This window comes from Akebia trifoliata, chromosome 1 (genome assembly GCF_017979445.1).
Source record: "Akebia trifoliata isolate Shusen 1 chromosome 1, ASM1797944v1, whole genome shotgun sequence".
NCBI lineage: Eukaryota > Viridiplantae > Streptophyta > Magnoliopsida > Ranunculales > Lardizabalaceae > Akebia > Akebia trifoliata.
Genome location: NC_141375.1, coordinates 23,569,886 through 23,590,446, shown reverse-complemented (window position 1 = coordinate 23,590,446; position 20,561 = coordinate 23,569,886). Strand labels below are relative to the sequence as shown.

At 34.5% G+C, this 20,561-nt stretch overlaps 1 protein-coding gene across 1 annotated transcript; it reads left to right on the top strand.

Annotated features, from left to right (window-relative positions):
* The first annotated feature begins 6,612 nt into the window (after positions 1-6,612).
* LOC147411072 (protein MEI2-like 2) lies at positions 6,613-17,397 on the top strand. The gene is made up of 13 exons (XM_086444304.1): positions 6,613-6,896; positions 8,858-8,899; positions 9,001-9,141; positions 9,232-9,704; positions 11,317-11,475; positions 11,566-11,682; positions 11,806-11,957; positions 14,253-14,344; positions 14,592-15,546; positions 15,639-15,723; positions 15,811-15,879; positions 16,133-16,312; positions 16,547-17,397. The coding sequence occupies exons 2-13, from the start codon at positions 8,869-8,871 to the stop codon at positions 16,670-16,672; spliced, it is 2,580 nt and encodes an 859-aa protein (XP_086300430.1). The 5' UTR covers positions 6,613-6,896; positions 8,858-8,868; the 3' UTR covers positions 16,673-17,397.
* The last annotated feature ends 3,164 nt before the right edge of the window (positions 17,398-20,561 follow it).

Below are 20,561 nucleotides of genomic sequence, written 5' to 3'. Positions count from 1 at the left end.
ATATCATAAAATTAAACGGATGTTATTGAAAGGATAGGAAGAGAGAAAAGACAATAAAATTTAAGGAAATAAAGATGAGAAGTAATAAAGTACGGTAGTGTGAATCCCATTTCACTCTAATTAGGTGGGACATTTATACCCCTACAACTGTAGTTGGAGTGGGAGTCTTATTATTATGTTTTATTTTATAAATAATATATTTTTACTATAATAATCTCTCAATGGTGACACGTCCCTATTATACTTTCATTCCATGATCACCATTTTTTTTCTCCCTCCTACTTGTAGTAATTAAATTGAATGAAAATGGTAGTAAAAGTAAACAATTTTTCTTTACCAAAGTGATTACAACTCATTGGTTCTATGTAATTAATAAAATATTAATTGGATTATGGTGATGTTAGAATACATATAGTTGAATCATCCCTAGTTGATTCATGTGATGGACAATTCACATTGACCATCTCACTCGGTCGTCTCTAAGACAAGATGATTGATTCATCCCAGTGGAGTTTTCAAAACGGTGAATGTTAATCTTAATTTTTAAAATGTTTTTTGTAGTTGATGTAGTCCACATTTGTTGAGTTGTGTGTTAAAAAGGGGTTGGAGAAAGCAAGGCCATGTAGGTGGCGCCATTAAATCATCCACTACTAGAATGTCCAGTTGCTTGCATTTATATCGCTAACTATGAACTTGTCTTTGACATGAGTGAATTAAAGCATTTACAATTGATTGTGCAAGCCAAAATGAAGCATAGCCTATAGTTTAATGCATGGTGGCGACAAATAAAAAATAATCATAAACCAAACAACATTTTAACTTAAAAGTTTAATTTAAAGCATGAATATATATAACATAGAAGTTTAATTTTCTTGACTATAATTGGACACTAGTACATTTTGCTTCAAAGTGAAAATAGAATGATATGTGATCCTAAAGTTATAAATAAAATATAAGATTCAGGTTAGCTCAATGGCAATTTCAAACTGATAAGCGATGAAAGTCCGATCATGAGTTCGATATCCAATATGAGCATTAATCCCTTAGGTGCCACTCGTGAGAGAGCCTCCTCGCTTATTTAGTGCGTGTGATGTGCTGGTGTTACATATACCCTGGGACTAGTCCTTGCACAAGATCATGATCTATTGAATAGGCAAAGCCTTGATGCGAGCCCGAACTACTGTCTACAGGGATACCCTATTATAAATATATAAAAAGATATATTATAGTCATTCAAGGATATCCTTATTCAAAATCCAGTCAGAGATATCATCTTGATAGAAGGATTAAAAAGTTTAGTAAATAACCTCAGCACTGACCAATTTGGTGTACATTAAAATGTTGTCTAACAAGGACAACTATTATTGGAATAATCAATCTCAAAAAGATACTTACATAGTTTAGGAATAATAACTATTTAGGGATTTTGAAAATGAAGAGGTCTATCGACCATTTCAATATCCTATTACTTTAATCATTGTGAAGCTCTTTGGACCTTAGCTTTTCATTTTGTATATTATGAATTATTAAAATAAAATAAAAATCAACCAATCAACTTACATACACAACCTTAAAATTGCATTGCAATATATCAACCAATTAAAGTATGGGTCCAAACCTTTTATAACATGGTTGAAACGAAATATTAGAGACGACCGAGTGCCAAGAGAGATTAGCACAGTGAAAGGTAATCATTTGTTCATTCACGTATCTTTTGAGCTTACTTAAATAATATATTTTCCATCACAAGTCACATTGTGTATATACACTTTACTTCAAAATATTAAATTCTAATATATCTATGAGTCAGGATCCGTGTCATATATCTACTCATATATCTACAACGTGTTTTTTTCTACGTGGGTTAAAAATTTCAGATTGAGATGATGTTTGGTGAGGATGATCTCTATGACGAGGAGATCATCCTCTTCAAAAATCAGTTAATTCTAAAATTTCTAACCTCATATTTATGAGTTGAAGAATTGTAGGCCGTCTATTTTTTGTAAATCAATTTTGATGAGGTTAAAAGATTCGGATTTAACTGATTTTTTGTGAAGATGAAACCATCATCATAGAGATCACTCTCACCAAAAATCAGCTCAATCCAAAACTTTTAACCGATAAGACAAAACACGTTGTAGATATACGAGTAGATATATGTTGGAGTAATATTAACATAGGACAAAACACATTCTTACATTTTATCTTCTTTAGAAAATAGATGGACTAATACTTTTTTTATTTAAATAAATTAAGGATAAAAAAAAATATCATCTGCTAATGCGACTGCATCATTTTTATTTTCTTGTGTTGAAAATCATTTTTTGCATGTTTGAGTAGTGTTTGTTAATATCCTTCGGTAGCACTACATATTTTTGCAAAAAGTAGGAAGTTCGGCCACATGAAATGAAAAAAATACACTTTCTTCTCCAACGGCGGTGAGAAGCAAAATACCGTCATACGTTTTTCAACTTATATCCCCATTTATACAAAATTACAATAATTGCACTTATGTCGACATAAAATTTTACTGATTATAAATCATCACTGCATTCTTTATAGAAATAAAGTTTTTATCAAATAATAATCCCCACTTATGCACACAATACAACACCTCTCCAACATGATTATTTGCCCAAAAACTTTTCTCAACTTTTATTCCAAATTTTCATGATAGTAAAAGTTTAAAATAATTCTACATAGGTGCTGTTACATTTGTAAAGCTTGGTGTATATATTTTATAACTTTAAGAACACTTATAGACTGTACCTAGATATGAAACATTTGCAATAAAGTCATTTAAGTCTATTGCTCCCCCTCCTGCCCCTTAAAAAAATATCTACAAATGTATGATTATTATATTTTTTATAATTTAATTTTTTGAGAAATATTACCGATACTCCTCGTAAAATACAATATGTGGTTTGCTCCGTTGTCTAAACATTGGTATCATAGAACACAAAAAATTAAAAAAAGACTCTATTTAAAATTTTCAAAATAGCCTAATAGGACTTAAGTTTATAAAATGCCACAACACCCATTAAAAAGTGAATGAATCCTAAAAGAATGTACACTGCCAGATCAAATCAAGGGGAATCAATTTCAATCAATCAAACCAAGCTTGCCTTATACATTAAAGCTCATCATTAGGATTTTTTTATTAGGTTGAATAAAATCAAGAAAAAGTTTTCATCCTTATTTACTACTATTATTATTATTATTTCATCCTTATATTATTTTTTGTGAAATCATATCAATAGTTAATTTTCCGTCATTAATTATAACTATCATTATTCATGATTTTGTCATCGATAACTTCTATTGCCATTTTAATCATATGAAATCAAGCTTAAAAACTCTTGTTTCATGTAATAAATGATGGTTAAAACTCCCACTTGAATTATATATATTTCCAACTCAATATTTATAGTTCGATGGCTTATAATTCAACCAAAATTTGAACTAGAGCTTTTTCCTGCACTTGATGTCGAATTTTTACTTGAAGCACGAGAAAAAAAAGAAGACAATACCTTCTTAAGTTGAAAGCAATTCCAAATTGGTGATTTCTTATGTATATCGTGGATGTACTAGATCACGACTCTTCCTTGAATAAAAATAATAATTACCCCCTCCCCCCCCCCCTCAAACTCGTCACTCTCAGAGAAAAAAAGAAAAAACGACCATTTTCTTTGACTCTCAAAACCCTAAATTTCATCAAAAACTCATTGTCATCAACCTCTTAAAAGCACTAGGGTCATCAACCTCTTAAACAATAAAATTTCACTATTCACAACCTCTCCACTTGTTTTGGTTATATGATTTTTTTTAAAGGTGAAAGAGTTTTCAGGGAGATAAAAAAAATTGTTCACTACATCAAGAAGAAGAAGTTAGAAACCTCACACTCTCTCCATGTACTTTATCATTCCCTCAATGACTTGTAGAAATTGAATTGGATCAATTTTGGATTGAATAAAATTTTATTGTTTCAAAAGTTCATTGATCTAATTGAACTTTACTGGATGATAGGGAAAATTTTGTATCTGTAACGGTTTGGTGTTGATCCAGTACCGAGCCATTGTTAGTCATACCTATAAGATGGAAAAAATAAATAGATTCTATCGAGATGTAGAGTTTGTCTTTTTCATTGATTTATTCATTATTTAGGGTATTCTTTGTCAATTTGACATCTTTCATGAATATGATCATCTTTTAAGGTTTTCTTCGTAGTTTCATCATTAATTCAAGATGACAATGAAAATCATTAATGACGAAAATACGAATAAATTCTTAAAAGATGTCTATTCAAAATTTGTTGGATCTTCACACTATAATTCAAATCCAATCCAAACATCAAAATTCTATATCCAAATCATATTTTTTCAAATTGGGTTGAATATCAAATAAAAACTAGATCATTGCCAACCTTATTTATTGACATATATCTATATAATAAAACACAACTGAATTGGAATAGTTGTTTGTGACATAAACATCCAATTAATTATAGTCTTATCTAGGACAAACCTCCCATCATCTATAGTTTTGTGGGTTAAACCTCCCATCAAGCTATATTGTCATGCAACCTACTTTATATCCTTTATTCTTCATTTCCTATAATTTTTCTATATTTTCTCTTCTACTCATATAATTCACTTTATTATTTTTCATATTTTACTTTTTAATCTATTTTTTTAATAATACCCTTCCAACTTTATTTTTTTCTACTTTTATATTTTAACTCGAAAGAAGATGCCATCTATCTTTACTATAATTTCTCTTTTACCTTTTTAATAAACTTTATTATTTTCATCTCTTACCTCTTTAATTTCAATTTTTGTTAATAATACCCCATCGATCGAGTTATAGTTTCTTGGGACCCACTTTATTTAATTTATTCTTTTACTCATTTAATTCACTTTATTATTTTTCATCTTTTACTTATTTAATTTTAATTTTTTATAATAATACCTTTCTAATTTTATTTTTTTTACTTTTACTCCTTTAATTTGAAAGAGGATGCCCATGTCGTAGGTGTGGTTGAACTCTAATTTATGTAATAAGACAATGGTAGGACCCACTCTAGTGGATTGGGGTCCATACTACCCCCACTTTATTGACTTTTCTCTTCTCCAATTCAACTTTATTGCCTTTTCCCTCTTCCTTATTTTATATTGGAAGAATTACTTAAAGGATCTCATGGAATGGTTTCTTTATAAATAGTTCATAAGTTTTGCACGTTAGTTCGATAAGACATTTAGTAAATTTTTTCTTTCTTAATGGTCCCTCATATTGTCGAGTTTATAATTTTTATTATTGAACTCGATGATTTTTTTATTTAGTGTCAAGTTCACGTTTTTTACATCGAACTCACCACTATTTATTGTCAAGTTCACCACTTTTATTTATTGTCGAACTTGACGATTTTTAAATTACTATCGAGTTCATCATTTTTTAAAATAAAAAATGGTGAACTCGACATTGGTAAACCTCACCCATTTTCAATTTTCAACTTTTTCCAATAAAAATACATGGAAAGATCAACTAAAAATTTGATATAACAACTCATTTGAATGATTCGACCCAAAAGAACCATTATTGATCGATTTTCATAAAAAAACTAAGAAAAAAATGTGAAAAAATCATAGTTTTTACGTGCATCTTCAAAATGTTTGAAAACTCCCTCGAAAATGGTCTATCCTTCTTTCTTAAATCCTTTATGAAAGAATGGATTCTCTGAAACTCGATTAAGATGTAAAAAAATCTAATTTTTGATGAAAATAATGATTTTGAACGGAAAGGGCATTCAAGCATGAAATGTGGGAGATGTGGTCCAATAACCATTTAGAAAGAAAAAGTTAATGTCTAGTGATGCAACCGCTAAAAACTTAGGGACTATTTAGAAAAAAGTCCCTTTCGCAAGGATCCTTAAAGTAATTTTATCTTTTATCTTTCTTTTTGTACTCTCTTTAATCCTAAAGAGGACGATCCGATGTAGCCTTGTATCTCTCACGAGTCGAGAGATGTGCTAAAATTAAAAAGAGTTGTGTTAGGGTGACCTTAGATTTATTGTGATTCTTGCATTTCTGACGTAGAAGTGAGCACATAATCATAAAAATTGATTTCTCGAGACACGAATAAACACATATACAATTATTTGTGCACCACCACATAAAAAATGTAAGAATCGTAATAAATACAATGTCACCCCAGCATCAGTGAATTAAAATTAAAATCACTTTGAATTTTATTGAAAAATAATCATGTTGGAGTGACCTCAGCAGGGACATATGAATGTGGTGGCATGCATGTCCGTAGATGCATTTTACTTGTATCTCGAAAAGAAAAGGCATCCACCCAGTCAAGATGGTCCTTTATCCCTATGACGTCACTCCAGTATTAATCATTGAAAAATTTATCCGAAATTTATTGGAAATTTTATGCGATTATATTGCTAAGTTAAATTATTAATTAATTAACTGATTAAATTAAATAATATAAATAAAAAAGAAAAAAAAGAAAGAAAAGAGGATGGGTTGTGTCAACGGACGCCAAACGTGATTCCAATACAGCGGAATCTCTTTAAAGAGTTGGTGCTCTATTCAGAGCTTTTTCCAATCAATCATTTTCTGTTATTTTACTCCTCTCTCTGTTTCTATCTGTATTTCAGGCGAGAGAAGAGGAAGTAGAGGAGTAGAAGAAAGTGAAACCCAAACCTATCTCCGTACGTAACTCTCTCTCTCTGTCTCCTTCGTCCACAAGAGTTCTTTCGAATTTCTTAAAGATCCACCTGTAATGGAATTCCCCCAACTGTTTTGTCTTTGAATCTAGGGATTTTTTCTATTGAAATTTGAGGGAGGCTTCTCTGATTTCCGGTTATCTCAATCGATTTAGTAAGGGTAAGTCATCATCGTTCATCTGTTCAAGATTCTCACTGTTTTTAAGGAGAAATTATTGTTCGTGAATGTGAAATTATGTACCTTGTAGTCGTTTTTTCTAGGTTTGATTTCGATTTTGTTTATTTTGTTGAGATAGGTTGTAAAGTTTTCATTTTTATTTTACCATTTTCCGCTAAACAGTGAATGATCGTTATTTAGCGGGAAAAATTGGGTTTTTTTGTTTTGTTTTGTTTTTGTTTCGAGGTTTAGTAATTTAGCTTATTTGTCCGTTAATTCGATTTTTTCCCCTGATTGCTAAGAAGAGACTAATTACAAGCTTCCTGATTGCTAAAATGATCAATGGTTTCTGCCTTTTATAGCTCTAAAGGCCTACTTAATTTTGGTTTTAGGTTAGGATTTGATCAAACTGAAACTATCAGTTGTCTCAACCATGCGACACTAGGATTAGATTTTAGTCTGTAAATGTTACTGAAATTCCCTTTGCCTCAGTTCTCTGGGTATGCTGCAGATTGGATTATTATTATTATTTTTTTTAATTTTAGTATCAAAATTTGGTCTATAATCTGGCTTGTATGCTCTACTAAATTATTTAGTTTTGCGATGGATTTTTTTTTTTTTTTTGAGTAAAACTTTGGTCTGGATGACCAACCAGAAACAACAACCAAGCAGAGATGAAAACACGAAATCCAAAAGAACGAGAACCCCAGGAGCAAGAAAAAACTACCCCTCACTTCTGTTGGTATGAACCCAATCGTACATACCCAAAAGATCCTAGAAGAACACACTCCTAAGTTCCTTAAAAATCTTACACCAATAGAAAATAAACCCCAAAATGGCAATATTTTCATTAGTGCTTCCTCAAGACCCCTGAAATTCCTCTCCTTCCAAATTCCCAACACATGGCTAATGGCGTTAAGCTCTGTAAATTCTGCTTAGAGGCAAGGAAGGAAGATCCAAAATAATGCCAATCAACAAACAAATCCTCTAAAGGCCTAGGTAAACATCATATGATAGAGAAGAGAGATAAAAAAACAATGCCAAATGTCCAAGTGCTCTTGCAATGAAGGAAAAGATGGTCTGCTGACTCTCCATCTGACTTGCACCTAGAGCAAAAATTTGGTGTAATGAGACTGCTCCTAACGAAGAATGTACAAGCTTCAAGGTTCAACTACTGGTAGTCCATCTAATTTAAGTCAGCTTATGCATTCCTCATTTCTGAATTAATTATTTGGGCTGATAAATATTATAATTGATTCCATATAAATGAAGAATGCATAAGGTTTGAGGCTTTGAGCTTGTTTCTAGAACTTGGTAATTGACATTGTTGCGATTGGAGTCTTGTTGATGCTAGATAGGAGACTTAAATAAGATGAAGTATCACTAGTTGAACCTTGTAAAGTTGAGCCCAGACTTAATGATATACTTTAACCTTAACAATATTAGCTTGCCCAAAATAAAAAAAATAAAAATAGAGGGTCTAGCCTTTTGGATGAAAAACTTGGGTCTAAGCTCTCTATGAATTACACTTTATAGTTGGTTTTGGTTGTTAATTGCAGTTTATTGTTTCTGTTTGTTAATTTTATAAAACAAAATTTTTATGTGTATTTGTTTTGTGGAAGTACTATCTTTAATCTGCACTCATCATGCTTCTCTCTGTTGTGTACGTGTGTTCTACTTTGAAAAGTAGTGGATTTTTATTGTTGACACCTAACTTGCTAGTTTTATTTATTTATTTTATTAGTAAAGAAGGTTTCCATTAATTAAGGACAGAGACACAAAGAAGGACACTTAAATGGAGGTCGAAAAAACCCTACCAAAGTGCATGCCCCCAGAAACACCAACAAAAGCAAACAAATCCCCAAAATTATAGTAACAAAGCCAAGGAAGGTCACACATGCAATTTTGATTTGAAAATTTCACAATTGGATGATTGTTTTTCCTTCGTTCTTTTCTGGTTGCAGAAGGCAATGCAATGGAGCAGTTTTCAGATGATTCATTCCCAGGTAGCTCCAATTTTTCTCTTCTAATGCAATATAAGAATGCACAGGGTCAAAAATATTTATGGAACTTACCTTGATCATTCGTTCTTATGTTTTATTGGTAGGTCTTTCCAAGATTCCATCAGTGAATATTCCTCAAAAAATGGGAAGTGGTGCATGGGGGATTCCACCTACAGATGCATATCATGCATCAACTGATGCTAGTCTGTTCTCAAGCTCATTACCTGTTCTTCCACATGAGAAGTGTATGAGTCAACTTTCTTGATATTTCTTAAACCACCATGCATTGTGAAAAGAAGTTTTCCAACCCCCTTTTTTTTTCTTCCACCATGCAGTGAACTTTGGAAATTCGGAATATGGTGTTCAATCTATTGATGATGCCGCCGTAGCTAGCTTGAATAAGCTGCATCAAGATGTCGAGGGGAAGGATTCTCTGGAAGATGTTGGCCTGCAAGCAATTGGAAGTATGCTTCCTGATGACGAGGATGAACTTTTAGCTGGTATAATGGAAGATTTTGATCTAACTGGGTTGCCTAGTCAACTAGAGGATTTGGAAGAATATGATATTTTTGGCAGTGGAGGGGGTATGGAGTTGGATTTTGATCCTCAAGATAGCCTGAGTATGAGTATGTCAAATATAAGTATATCTGATGTTGTTGGTGGAAATGGGACCAACCAATTTGGTTTTCCAAATGGTGTGGGCGCAGTTGCTGGTGAACATCCCTATGGGGAGCATCCTTCTAGAACATTATTCGTGCGGAATATCAATAGTAACGTCGAAGACTCAGAGCTGAGAACTCTTTTTGAGGTGATATAAGTTGGTGTTATCTTGTCTCGGCTTGGTTTTGGTAGTTTTGCTTACCTCTTATCTTTTGTTGACTTGTTTTTAGGTTCATATTTTTCATTACGTAAGTGTATTCATGCATAAATACACACATTCATACATATGCATTAAAGGAGAAAATGACATACTTAGTGTCTTGTTCTCCATCTTTGTGTGGGATTAGTTGCTTACTTTCAAATGGGAACAATTGCAATAATTGGGTTCATTGATTCCTGGTATGGTAGAAGCTATTACACACACAAGCATACTCAATTCGATGAAATTGTTTGATCTTAAAGATCTTTTATAATTTCGCATGTGAGGGGTTCTTTCTTGGTCTTGTCCAGTCATTAATAACTTGATTCTTTTTAGATAATCGAGGATAGAAACGACACTTGTAAGGAGTCCTACTGAAACCAAGAAATATAGGTTTACCTGCCATCCACACTAGAATGGGTAGAGTTTTTTCAACATAAATGCTTCTCCTTCACAGAAGTGCTTGTAATTTGTTTTGGACCCAGGTTTGTTTAAATTTTTAGTGTTTCTAGTATTGTTTGGTGTTGCCACCAGGTGGCCTATTTTGGCTCCTAATAATCATTCAGTAGCATTCAAATGGTTCTTGCAGTTCATTAAAGGTGTGGCTATCATTCTGTCCCAGTATGTAGAAGGCCCCTTCCCTTCTTGGGCTCGGTGTATTGAAAGTTCCGTGGGGGTTGGAAGGTTTGCTCCCTTTGACCTAGCAAGGGGCTTGTTTTGGCTACAGTGTTACATCGTTCCATCTTTTCTGAAAGGTCAACTCAACTAATGGCATTATATCATGATAAAACAATCAGGGTCATCTGATAAGATGTGGCATGCACTCCTAGTGCAACGTGACAGCTCATAGAGTCATCGATTGGATCTCTATAGAAATTCTAGCCATTTGGCTGGTGATACTTGACCAACTAACTTATCTATGCCTTGTTAAAACACGACCAGCATGCATGTTATAAAGTGAAATTATATTTCTAGCTTACGGTCATTCGAGCAGGCATGACATGACCAGGCCTAAGAATGCATATTTTGAGTTTGAACCGTTTGGCAGGAGAGGAGGCTTGAAAACAATAATGACAAAGCCTTATCCATAAGATTTGGGGTTGACTGGGATAACGTATAGAGAATGTTATGCTTGTCCAAAAACCCTCGTAGTTTTAATCACGGATTGAACGTATTCATAACCCGTTTTTTTTTTTTCCTCTGGTCGAAGTCATTGGATTCAAGGATTATGTAGCACTCGTTTCTCCTTCATCTAATAACATGTCTAAGTTAAGCATTTTATTCATTTCTAAGTTGAGCATTTTATTCAATCTGTGCATTGGACTGTTTCTAGCAAAATTTCTCTCACCTTTGGGTCCGAGACTGCTTCAATCAAATAAATTTGTTTACCGTATTAAAGTTGCATGTCTGTAATGTTCTTTTTTGAATGAGAATTTCGTTTGTGCTAAAGTTTTTGTCATGTTTATCTCCCGAAATTTCTAAGGTTGGGTAGAATGGGTACTTTATTATCATATACAAGTAAATATGAGTTTATGTCATGAAATTGTTTCCTTTTTTGTAGCAATATGGTGCTATCAGGACTCTTTACACTGCATGCAAACATAGGGGCTTTGTGATGATATCTTACTATGATATCCGGGCTGCCCGAACTGCTATGCGTGGATTACAAAATAAGCCCCTACGGCGAAGAAAACTCGACATTCATTTTTCCATTCCAAAGGTTTGAAATAAGATTCCAGACACATTTTATTCTGATTTTGCAGTCTGTTTAACATCTCCTTCATTGTTTATGTATCTTGCTCTGTTCCAGGATAACCCATCAGACAAGGATATTAACCAGGGAACTCTTGTAGTTTTTAATCTGGATCCATCAGTTTCAAATGACGATCTCCGTCAAATATTTGGAGCTTATGGGGAAGTTAAGGAGGTGCGGAGTTTATTTATTGTACTTCGTTTATTCTTCATTGTTTTCTCTATGCGAGTAAATCTTCCATATGATTTTGGTTAACTTCTATAACTTGGGTATTCCTTTGTTGCATGGAAAAAGCAGATCAGGGAGACACCGCACAAGCGGCACCATAAATTCATTGAATTCTATGATGTCAGAGCCGCAGAAGCAGCTCTTAGGGCGTTAAATAGGAGTGACATAGCTGGGAAACGCATAAAACTTGAACCCAGTCGTCCTGGTGGAGCACGTCGAAAGTGCGTAAATTGGTTTACTTATTACCTTTTTTTTCCATAGTTATAGATTGCTGAGTGTTAATGTCTTTTCACTTGCGTGCTCTTGATGTTTTTGTTCATGCTTATTTCTATTAAGATTCATAATCATGGCCCTGTTTGACAACCATTGTTCATAATTGATTATATTTCTAGAACTGATTATGTCAAAAATCGTTATAATACAATCAATTTTTTACTAAGTCTTGCCAAGCAAGTGCAGTTATTTTTTTCTTTAATCCCCCACTCCCATCTTTCTCACCAGCAACTATAGTGGCTTGTTGGGAGTTTGGCGAAGAAGAGAGATTCCCTTGCCAACTCATACCACCCACCAATGCTGCAAACTAAAACACGGTGTCAGAGAAAGATGATCCATCTTCAATGACAATTTCGACTATGATTGAGTAGATTCTTACTGTAATCACATGGGTTCTGACTGGCAGGTTCACACACCAATGTTGAAATAGGATTATTGGTGTAGGGGTGTTAGTATAGCTGTCAGATTGGATTTTGTTAGGATCTGAAACTGAACTGATGACCATCTTTGATCTAATCCAGGTCAGATCAAATTTGATCTGATAGTTTATTGGTTCAGGCTCTTGTCGGATCTTAACAATTTTATCCAAGCCCAATTCAATATTTATTAGTTTGGGTCCTTATTGTATATCAATATTTTGGTCCAAAACCGACACAAAAAGTAATTCGATCTGGAATTAATTTGATAAGAGTTAGATTGGATATTATTGTTTGATAGGATTCAATCCTGATCTGCTTACTTATTATATTATTATATCGGATCCTAATTGGATCTCAACATTCAGATCCAAATTCCATCCACTAACAATTGGATTGGGCCTCCTAACAGAACCAAGCATTGTTGATCGAGGACCATCAGATTAGATATTAGATTGGTCCTTCATAGTGGGAAGTGAAACTGGAAGTTATTTGACCCAAGCAAGGGCAGTTTCTTCCACCATGGATGCTTTCAATAGATTTTAATGACTCCATTATTTGGAAATTTGAAGCTTTTGGCCGTTTTCTGTTTTGTAAATCCTTGGATGAGAAATGGGAGGCTATTCTTCTCTTTTTGTGAATTCTTCATTTAACCTCAACTTTGCAATGTTACTTAGCTATCTACAATGGCTGTACATGAGAATCCTAAGCAGGGTTCACCTTGTGATTTCATGAAGTTAAGTGTTGCGTTTGCTAGTAAGGATAGGCCTACTGAGCTACATATTATTGGTTCATTGTTGTATTGAGTTCATGTGTTGCATTCTCTGTATGAACTAGAATTTGGCTTCCATTATTACTGTATGGGCCCAAAGTTTGTGGTACATAAAATCCGGATGGATGTTTGAGAGTTGCTGAATGGGCTTCATGATCAATGATTTCCATGATTGGTGAGAGTGTGGTGATTAATAGCATGCCGTGGCTCCATGATCAATGGTTTCTTCTGCAGAAGGACGTTGGAAGTTCAACTATGAGAGCAAGACTGGCATGGGCTATTATGGTGGTGCATTCTTGTTTAAGCTATATTCTCCAGTTTTATTCTTGCCTCTGTCTGCGAAGATTACAGACTCTGCGATGACCTTTCAATCTTTTGTGATATATGAGCATCTACAAGTTTATCTGTTGAGGTGATGCCAATTGTGACTCTCCAGAAGACTTTCCCATGGGTTTTGTTTTATCGTGACAAGATTCATGTAGAAAGCTGGATAAGAAAGAAGGTAAGCCCACCTTTTTTTTTTTTTGATAAGCAAGGCAAAGCCTACTTTTGATGGGAGGGACTTTGGGAATCGTGGTGGAATGGCTGATGAAGGAAGAACCATAACCCTCTTTTGTCGTCTAATTGGATCAAGAACTCTATAGTGGTGGAGATTAGTCTTGCAAGGACTACACATTTTCTGATCTTTTATTGATTGCCTTGTGTAGTGGAGGGTGATTTAAGCAACATTTTTCGCTTGGGTGTCTGAGAATATATATTATGAAATTTCTCTTGATTACCTCATTATGGGTTTATTTACATCCATATCGAGGCCTATGTTTATGGTATTGGTGGTGTATTTAAGCTATTTACATTCTTTGGCTAGATATTAGTGCAGTTGCCTCTGTTCATTACAAATATTGTTACTGTCTGCTGTGGGTCATTCTTATTATTTTTCATCTGCATTGTGGTCAAATTGTCTTATGTGTCTGCCCTCCTGCATGAACCACTACTGGTCCTTATTCTTTAATTCCCGATTTATTATTTGTTTAAAAAATTATACCTTCTATTCTCAGCTTGATGCAACAACTGAGTCAAGAGCTGGAACAAGATGAAACCAGAAGTTTTCGGCATCCTGTGGGTTCACCTATTGGCAATTCTCCGCCCGGTAAGCTCTTTGTAAATTCTTCTACACATGGGTTCACTTTTCCAATGCTTATTTTAGAAGAGATTCTATTCCCACACCACCTTTTGCTAAGTGCACTCCAATCATATGAAATCACCCAAGAGTCAGCACCCATTTTGGGGTTCTCTTACAAAAAATGGTGTGGCAATAGAAGCTCTCTTATTTTATTCTGAAATTATGGTCTTGTTGCTGTTGTAACAAGCTAACTTCAATGCAACATTCATGACAGGTAACTGGGTGCAATTTGGCAGCCCTGTTGAGCACCACAGTCCTTTGTCCTCTCTTAGTCAATCCCCAGGTTTGAGATCAATGAGTTCTATGAACGGGAACCATTTGCCAGGATTAGCTTCAATTCTTCCTTCACAATTGTCTAACTCTGTGAAGATCGCACCTATCGGTAAGGATCAAGGAAGAATTAGCCATGTGGACAAGGCATTCACCAACGCAAGTTCACCACATGGTGCACCTTTTCTTCATTCTCATTCCTTTCCAGAGCCAAGCTTGAGTGCAAGTCCTGGAACAGTGTCATCTTTCGTTCCATCTACTTCAAATGCATCTAGTATTGGGACATTATCTGGTCCCCAATTTCTCTGGGGCAGCCCCACTCCTTACTCTGAGCACACCAATTCTTCTGCATGGCCAGCGCCATCCATGGGACATCCATTTACATCCAATGGACAGGGACAAGGCTTTCCTTACTCTAGTCGGCATGCATCTTTCCTTGGTTCATCACACCACCATCATGTTGGATCTGCTCCTTCTGGTGTTCCTTTCAAGAGGCACTTTGGGTTTTTCCCAGAATCGCCAGAAGTGTCCTTCATGAGCCCAGTTACTTATGGAAGCATGGGTTTAAACAGCAATGAAGGGAGTTATATGATGAATATGGGTTCTCGTGCTGCTTTGAATCCTGGAGTTTCTATTTCAGGAAACTTGCCTGAAAATGGTACGCCAAGCTTCAGAATGGTGTCCTCCCCGAGGTTGGGTCCCATGTTCATTGGTGGTGGTCCATATCCAGGACAGAGCCCCAGTGGTTTTGAGGGATTGGCTGAACGTGGACGGAGTCGACGGATCGAGAACAATGGGAATCAGCTTGACAGCAAGACACAATATCAGCTTGACTTGGATAAGATTGTTGGTGGGGAAGACACCCGAACTACTCTAATGATAAAAAACATTCCTAACAAGTACGGTGAATCTATAATATCCTTGTGAATTTACTTTGATACTTGTACACTTGGGATTAGAGGCTGAATTCCTTGATGGTTTCTGATTCCAGGTACACCTCAAAGATGTTGCTGGCTGCAATTGATGAAAATCACAGGGGTACTTATGATTTTCTCTATTTGCCTATTGATTTTAAGGTAATTTTTGTTTTGGAGCTCAGGGAAGAAATGTCGATAGTTTCCCCAAGATTTGTAACCGATGATTATGGCTGTTTGTGTGTGCAGAACAAATGCAATGTGGGTTATGCATTTATCAATATGATGTCTCCTTCACATATCATTCCCTTCTATCAGGTTTATTGGTTTTTAAGATTAATTATTGGATGCATTTTCTTTACATCTAATATTGAAAGTGCAGAGATAAAGAAGGATGTTAAGTATTGTTTCTTTGAGGAGAAATCATAACATCTCAGTCTAGGCGAGTGGGAAATAGAATCCTGGCATCTCATCTTCAGATTAGAAACAACTTTGGGGAATAAAAGTTTTGAAAAGACTTGACATAATAGAAACACGGATAGGCTAACCCAAGTTTCTAATGTTTTGGCAGGCGTTCAATGGGAAGAAATGGGAGAAATTTAATAGTGAGAAAGTTGCTTCATTGGCGTATGCTCGAATCCAGGGCAAGGCTGCCCTCGTTACCCATTTCCAGAATTCCAGTTTGATGAATGAAGATAAGCGTTGTCGCCCAATTCTGTTTCACTCAGAAGGCCCCGAGGCTGGTGATCAGGTATTATAACTTAGAAATTTCTGAAATTTTTTCCAATTCAAAATGCAAGATGAGCCATTGGAAATGCCCTGCCAACTTTTTAATTTTTTAATTTCTTTTTATAGTTTTGATTTGATTTAAATGAAACAATTTATATGTATTTACATTGTGCAATATTGCTATTCATATATCCTTTTCAAGTAAGATTAAAACTAAGCATTTAACTGACATGATCGTGCTGATGTATATATGTAGATCATCCAAGAGCCTTTCCCTTCCAATTTGAACATCCGTGTGCGTCAGCCAGATGGGTCTTTCTCTGGGGATTTGCCTGAAAGCCCTTCGGAGGGTAATTCAGGGGAGAAACCAGAAAATAGTTAACGAAGAACTGCTGCATCCAGCCCAAATATATCGTGTCTGAGTGCTAACTATTGCATAGATATTTAAGTGTATAAAGTTGGAAAAGAAAAAATCCAAAAAAAAAAAAAAAAAGAAAAAGGAAAAAGAAGAAGAAGGTTAAAAGTGGATATGATGTTTGTATTATAGGCAAGTGTCCACTTTTGAGCAATGGATGCGCCTGAGCAATTCAGAAGAAAGCTGTGAAGGATGAAGTAGAGGGAGTCTCTTATTTATGTGTAGAGTGAAAAATTCAAAAATGGAAAAAAGGAAGAAAGGAAAGAGAATAAGGATGAGCATACAGGTCAAAAGCTTCTGCAGCCAAATGAGTTGCTCACCAACTTGTGCATGATCTTTCCTTTTGTCTCCTCGTTTTCTGCTTTTAATCCTTTTGGTTTGGGGGTTAGTGGGTAGAATTGAGCCATTTTGAAATTTTAAAAAAACATGTTTATATGGTGGGGTATATATTTATGGAAGTTGGACGTTTTAGAGGTTATTTGAAGGGTGGGGAAGTGGTTATCAAAATTGTATAGGCAGGATAACAATCCCTGCTTTTGAGTTCCTGTGTTCAGAGATGCTGTTTGATTTGGAACTTGAACAGATGTGTATTTAAAGGGTACATGAGACTGTACAGATGCTTTTCTACTATTGTCTTATGTTCTATTTATGTTCAGTACATGGGTTTTAATTTAAATTTGAAAATTTGTTCATATTTTAGAGCCACAGAAACAACAATCCTTTATCCCAATGTCATGGGGTCAGCTTGATGAATCCTGTTAAAACTTGCCAGAGGTGACTAGCGATCGTCTTGATTTTTGATTTTAGAATTATAATAAATTACAATTCCTTGTCCCAAAGATTTGGGGTTGACTATATACATACACTGCGTACCTAGAAAGCGTGATAATAGAATAGGTCTTGTATAATAGTATTGTTGGTTGATTATGATTTAGGTCAAGGATTGTATTAGATTTGGACTAAAGATAAATTTAGAATAAATTCAGGTTAGTTAGATTATGATTTCTATCTTTTTTATTTATAAATAGGTATTGTATTCTGATTTGAAAATCAATAAGAAAATTAATCAATCGAGGTCTGATCTGTCTCCAATCAAATTATCTCTTATCTTATTCACCTTAAATTTTTTAATTTGTGGTTTGATCATATCACGATACAATCTAGGGTTGTATCAATATGATGTTTGTTATCAAAAGTGGGTTTATAACCGCTTTCACTAGAGGTAGATAACATTCAATAATACTCATTTTGAAGGAAATCTTTGACCAGTACACCTAATACTCATGTATTAATGAATGATTTTAAAAATATAAAAAAATAACATATAATATACAGAATAATATATCATTTGGATATAGGGATGGATCGGTATCTGACTTGGGTCAAGGGACATCAATCCATATCCGACCTATATTTTAATTTGAATATACTAGAATGAACCAAATCTGCTAAAAATCGGATAATCCAACCCATTTTAAGCCTTATCCATCATCATGGTCTTTTATGATACTAACAAGAAATGACTCTTTCAACTTCTTGTTAGAAATACTTGATTTTCTCTCAAAATCATTATTTTCAATCTTTATTGTAAAAACTTTTGATTTATTTACAACCCTTGAATTCAAATTGACCACTATTTTCACATTTGTTCTGTCATCTGTTGGATATGGTGAAAAAAAAAAAATTTAGATGCTTTACCAATGCAATCAACATATATTGATCCAAGTATAATATATAATAAAAAATATATTTATTGTTTTATATTATAAAGTTATATATTTTTAGATTCCATTTTAAGCTGATTTGAAAGATGGCTTTGTCTTCTCTTAGATGACATGATTAGGATAAATCAACGTGATGAGTCAAGTCAAGAAACCAGGTTTGAAAATCATGGTGGAGGGGTGGGACCCACAATTAAAAAAAAAAAAAGAAAAAGAAAAAAAAAAAAAAGGCAAGGTTGAGAGGGAGATGCAGCTCTCTTTTTCTAAGTTTAATCATATCATGTTACTTCTCATACAAAGGAGACAAGGAATGACAAGAAGTCCAAAAATAATGACAATTTTGAATGATCAAAAACCCTAATAATGGAAGGTTATTATCAAATTTTTTTTTTTTTAAAGATTAAATTTTAGAGAGTTGCTATTGCTACAGAAACTTTTACTGATGCCACACCAAGTCCTATGTAAATCATCAAAGAATTACACACATTTGGTGTGGCGTTAGTAAAGGTTGGTGTGGCAATAGTAACACTCTAATTTTAACTGCCCATTAATTCTTTCTTTCTTTTTCTATATTAAAAGTTCAGAGAACAATATTTTCAGATCAGAATTAGATCAGTTAGTTGAATTAATGAAAGTATGACATACACCTAAAATGTTGAATTTTGAATTAATATTTTGTCTAAAAATCGATGGAAAAAAAAAAAAAAAACACAGAAAGAATGTCTATCTTTCAATACTTGATTGAATTGGTTATCTGATGAATCAGCCCACCAACGCCATCATCAGTTCGATGTCGAGTCGAATTGTGAAAACATTGGTGGAGACCTTTTTATTTATATTTTATATATCAAATCAGATTCTATTACTATCATATCGAATTTTGCATCCTAATGTTGAGATCCAATCAAAAACCTTATTTGATAAGGTTTAATCCAAAAAATTTATTGGATAAGGTTCAGACTGAACCAATCTTGTCAAGTGGCCAAATCATTGAGTGTCATTGGATTGGATCGGATTTGGATTCTAATATTGAGATCTGATAAACACCCACACAACAATGGTCCAATCCGACCTTTATGGGATTGGTTTTGGGTGTGATCTGATCCTTATTAGATTGGACCCAAATTGATCTGATCCAATCTGGACCCAATTCATTGACAGACCTAATTTTGATATTGGCAATTCATGTGGAATTGCCCCAAATTCACTCAAACCAAATTCTTTTTCAAAAATAGGAGAGGAAGACAACTAAACATTAGCTATCAATGGATTTTTCGTGAGAGCTTCTATTGCAACACCAATTTTTGCTAACACCACACCCACCCCAAGAAGTGTGCTAATTCTTTGGTGATTTACATATGAATTGGGACAGCATTAGCAAAAGTTGGTGTGGCAATATAATCTTTCTTTTTCGTATCTTACTTTAGGACAATGAATTTCTTGAATATATATAGAATATATATAGTAGTAAAAGCAAATGTAACTGCTTTGAGGGAATTTTCCTCCATCCTTAAAACCTTCACAATATTTTCTTTCTTTTAGGGTATATTTGATTGCATGGAAAGTCACTTTCCATGGAATTTGAAATTCATGAAAAATTAGTTGTGGAAAATAGGTAGGGTTGAAAAATCAAATTCCATTGTTTGATTTCACTTGGATAAAATCCTGGAAAAATATGAGAAAAAAGAAGAAGAGAAGGAGGAAGAAGATGAGAGGAGGGGGAGAGGAAAAAGAAGATGACGAGGAAGAGGGAGGAGGGAGGAGGGAGGATGTGGCGATGAAGGTGGCGGCGACAGTGGCGTCGACGGCGACTGCGGCGGCAGCGATGACAGCGACGGTGGCGATGACGGAGGTAAGTGAGGAAGATGGGGGGAGAACGTGGTGGTGGTGGCAGAGGAGGTGAGGGATGGAGAAGAAGGAGAAGAAGAAAAATAAGAAGAGAGAGAGAGAAGGTGGTCGGAGACGGAATCGACGGCGATGGCGATGGTGACGACGGCGAGGTTAGTGTAATGGTGGTGGTGGTGATAGGGAAGAATTGAGGATGGAAAATATGAGTGGATTTCATTTTTCCACCCATATGGGTGGGAAAGTGAAATTCATGATTTAGTGAACTTTTTGAATGGGTGGAAAATGAA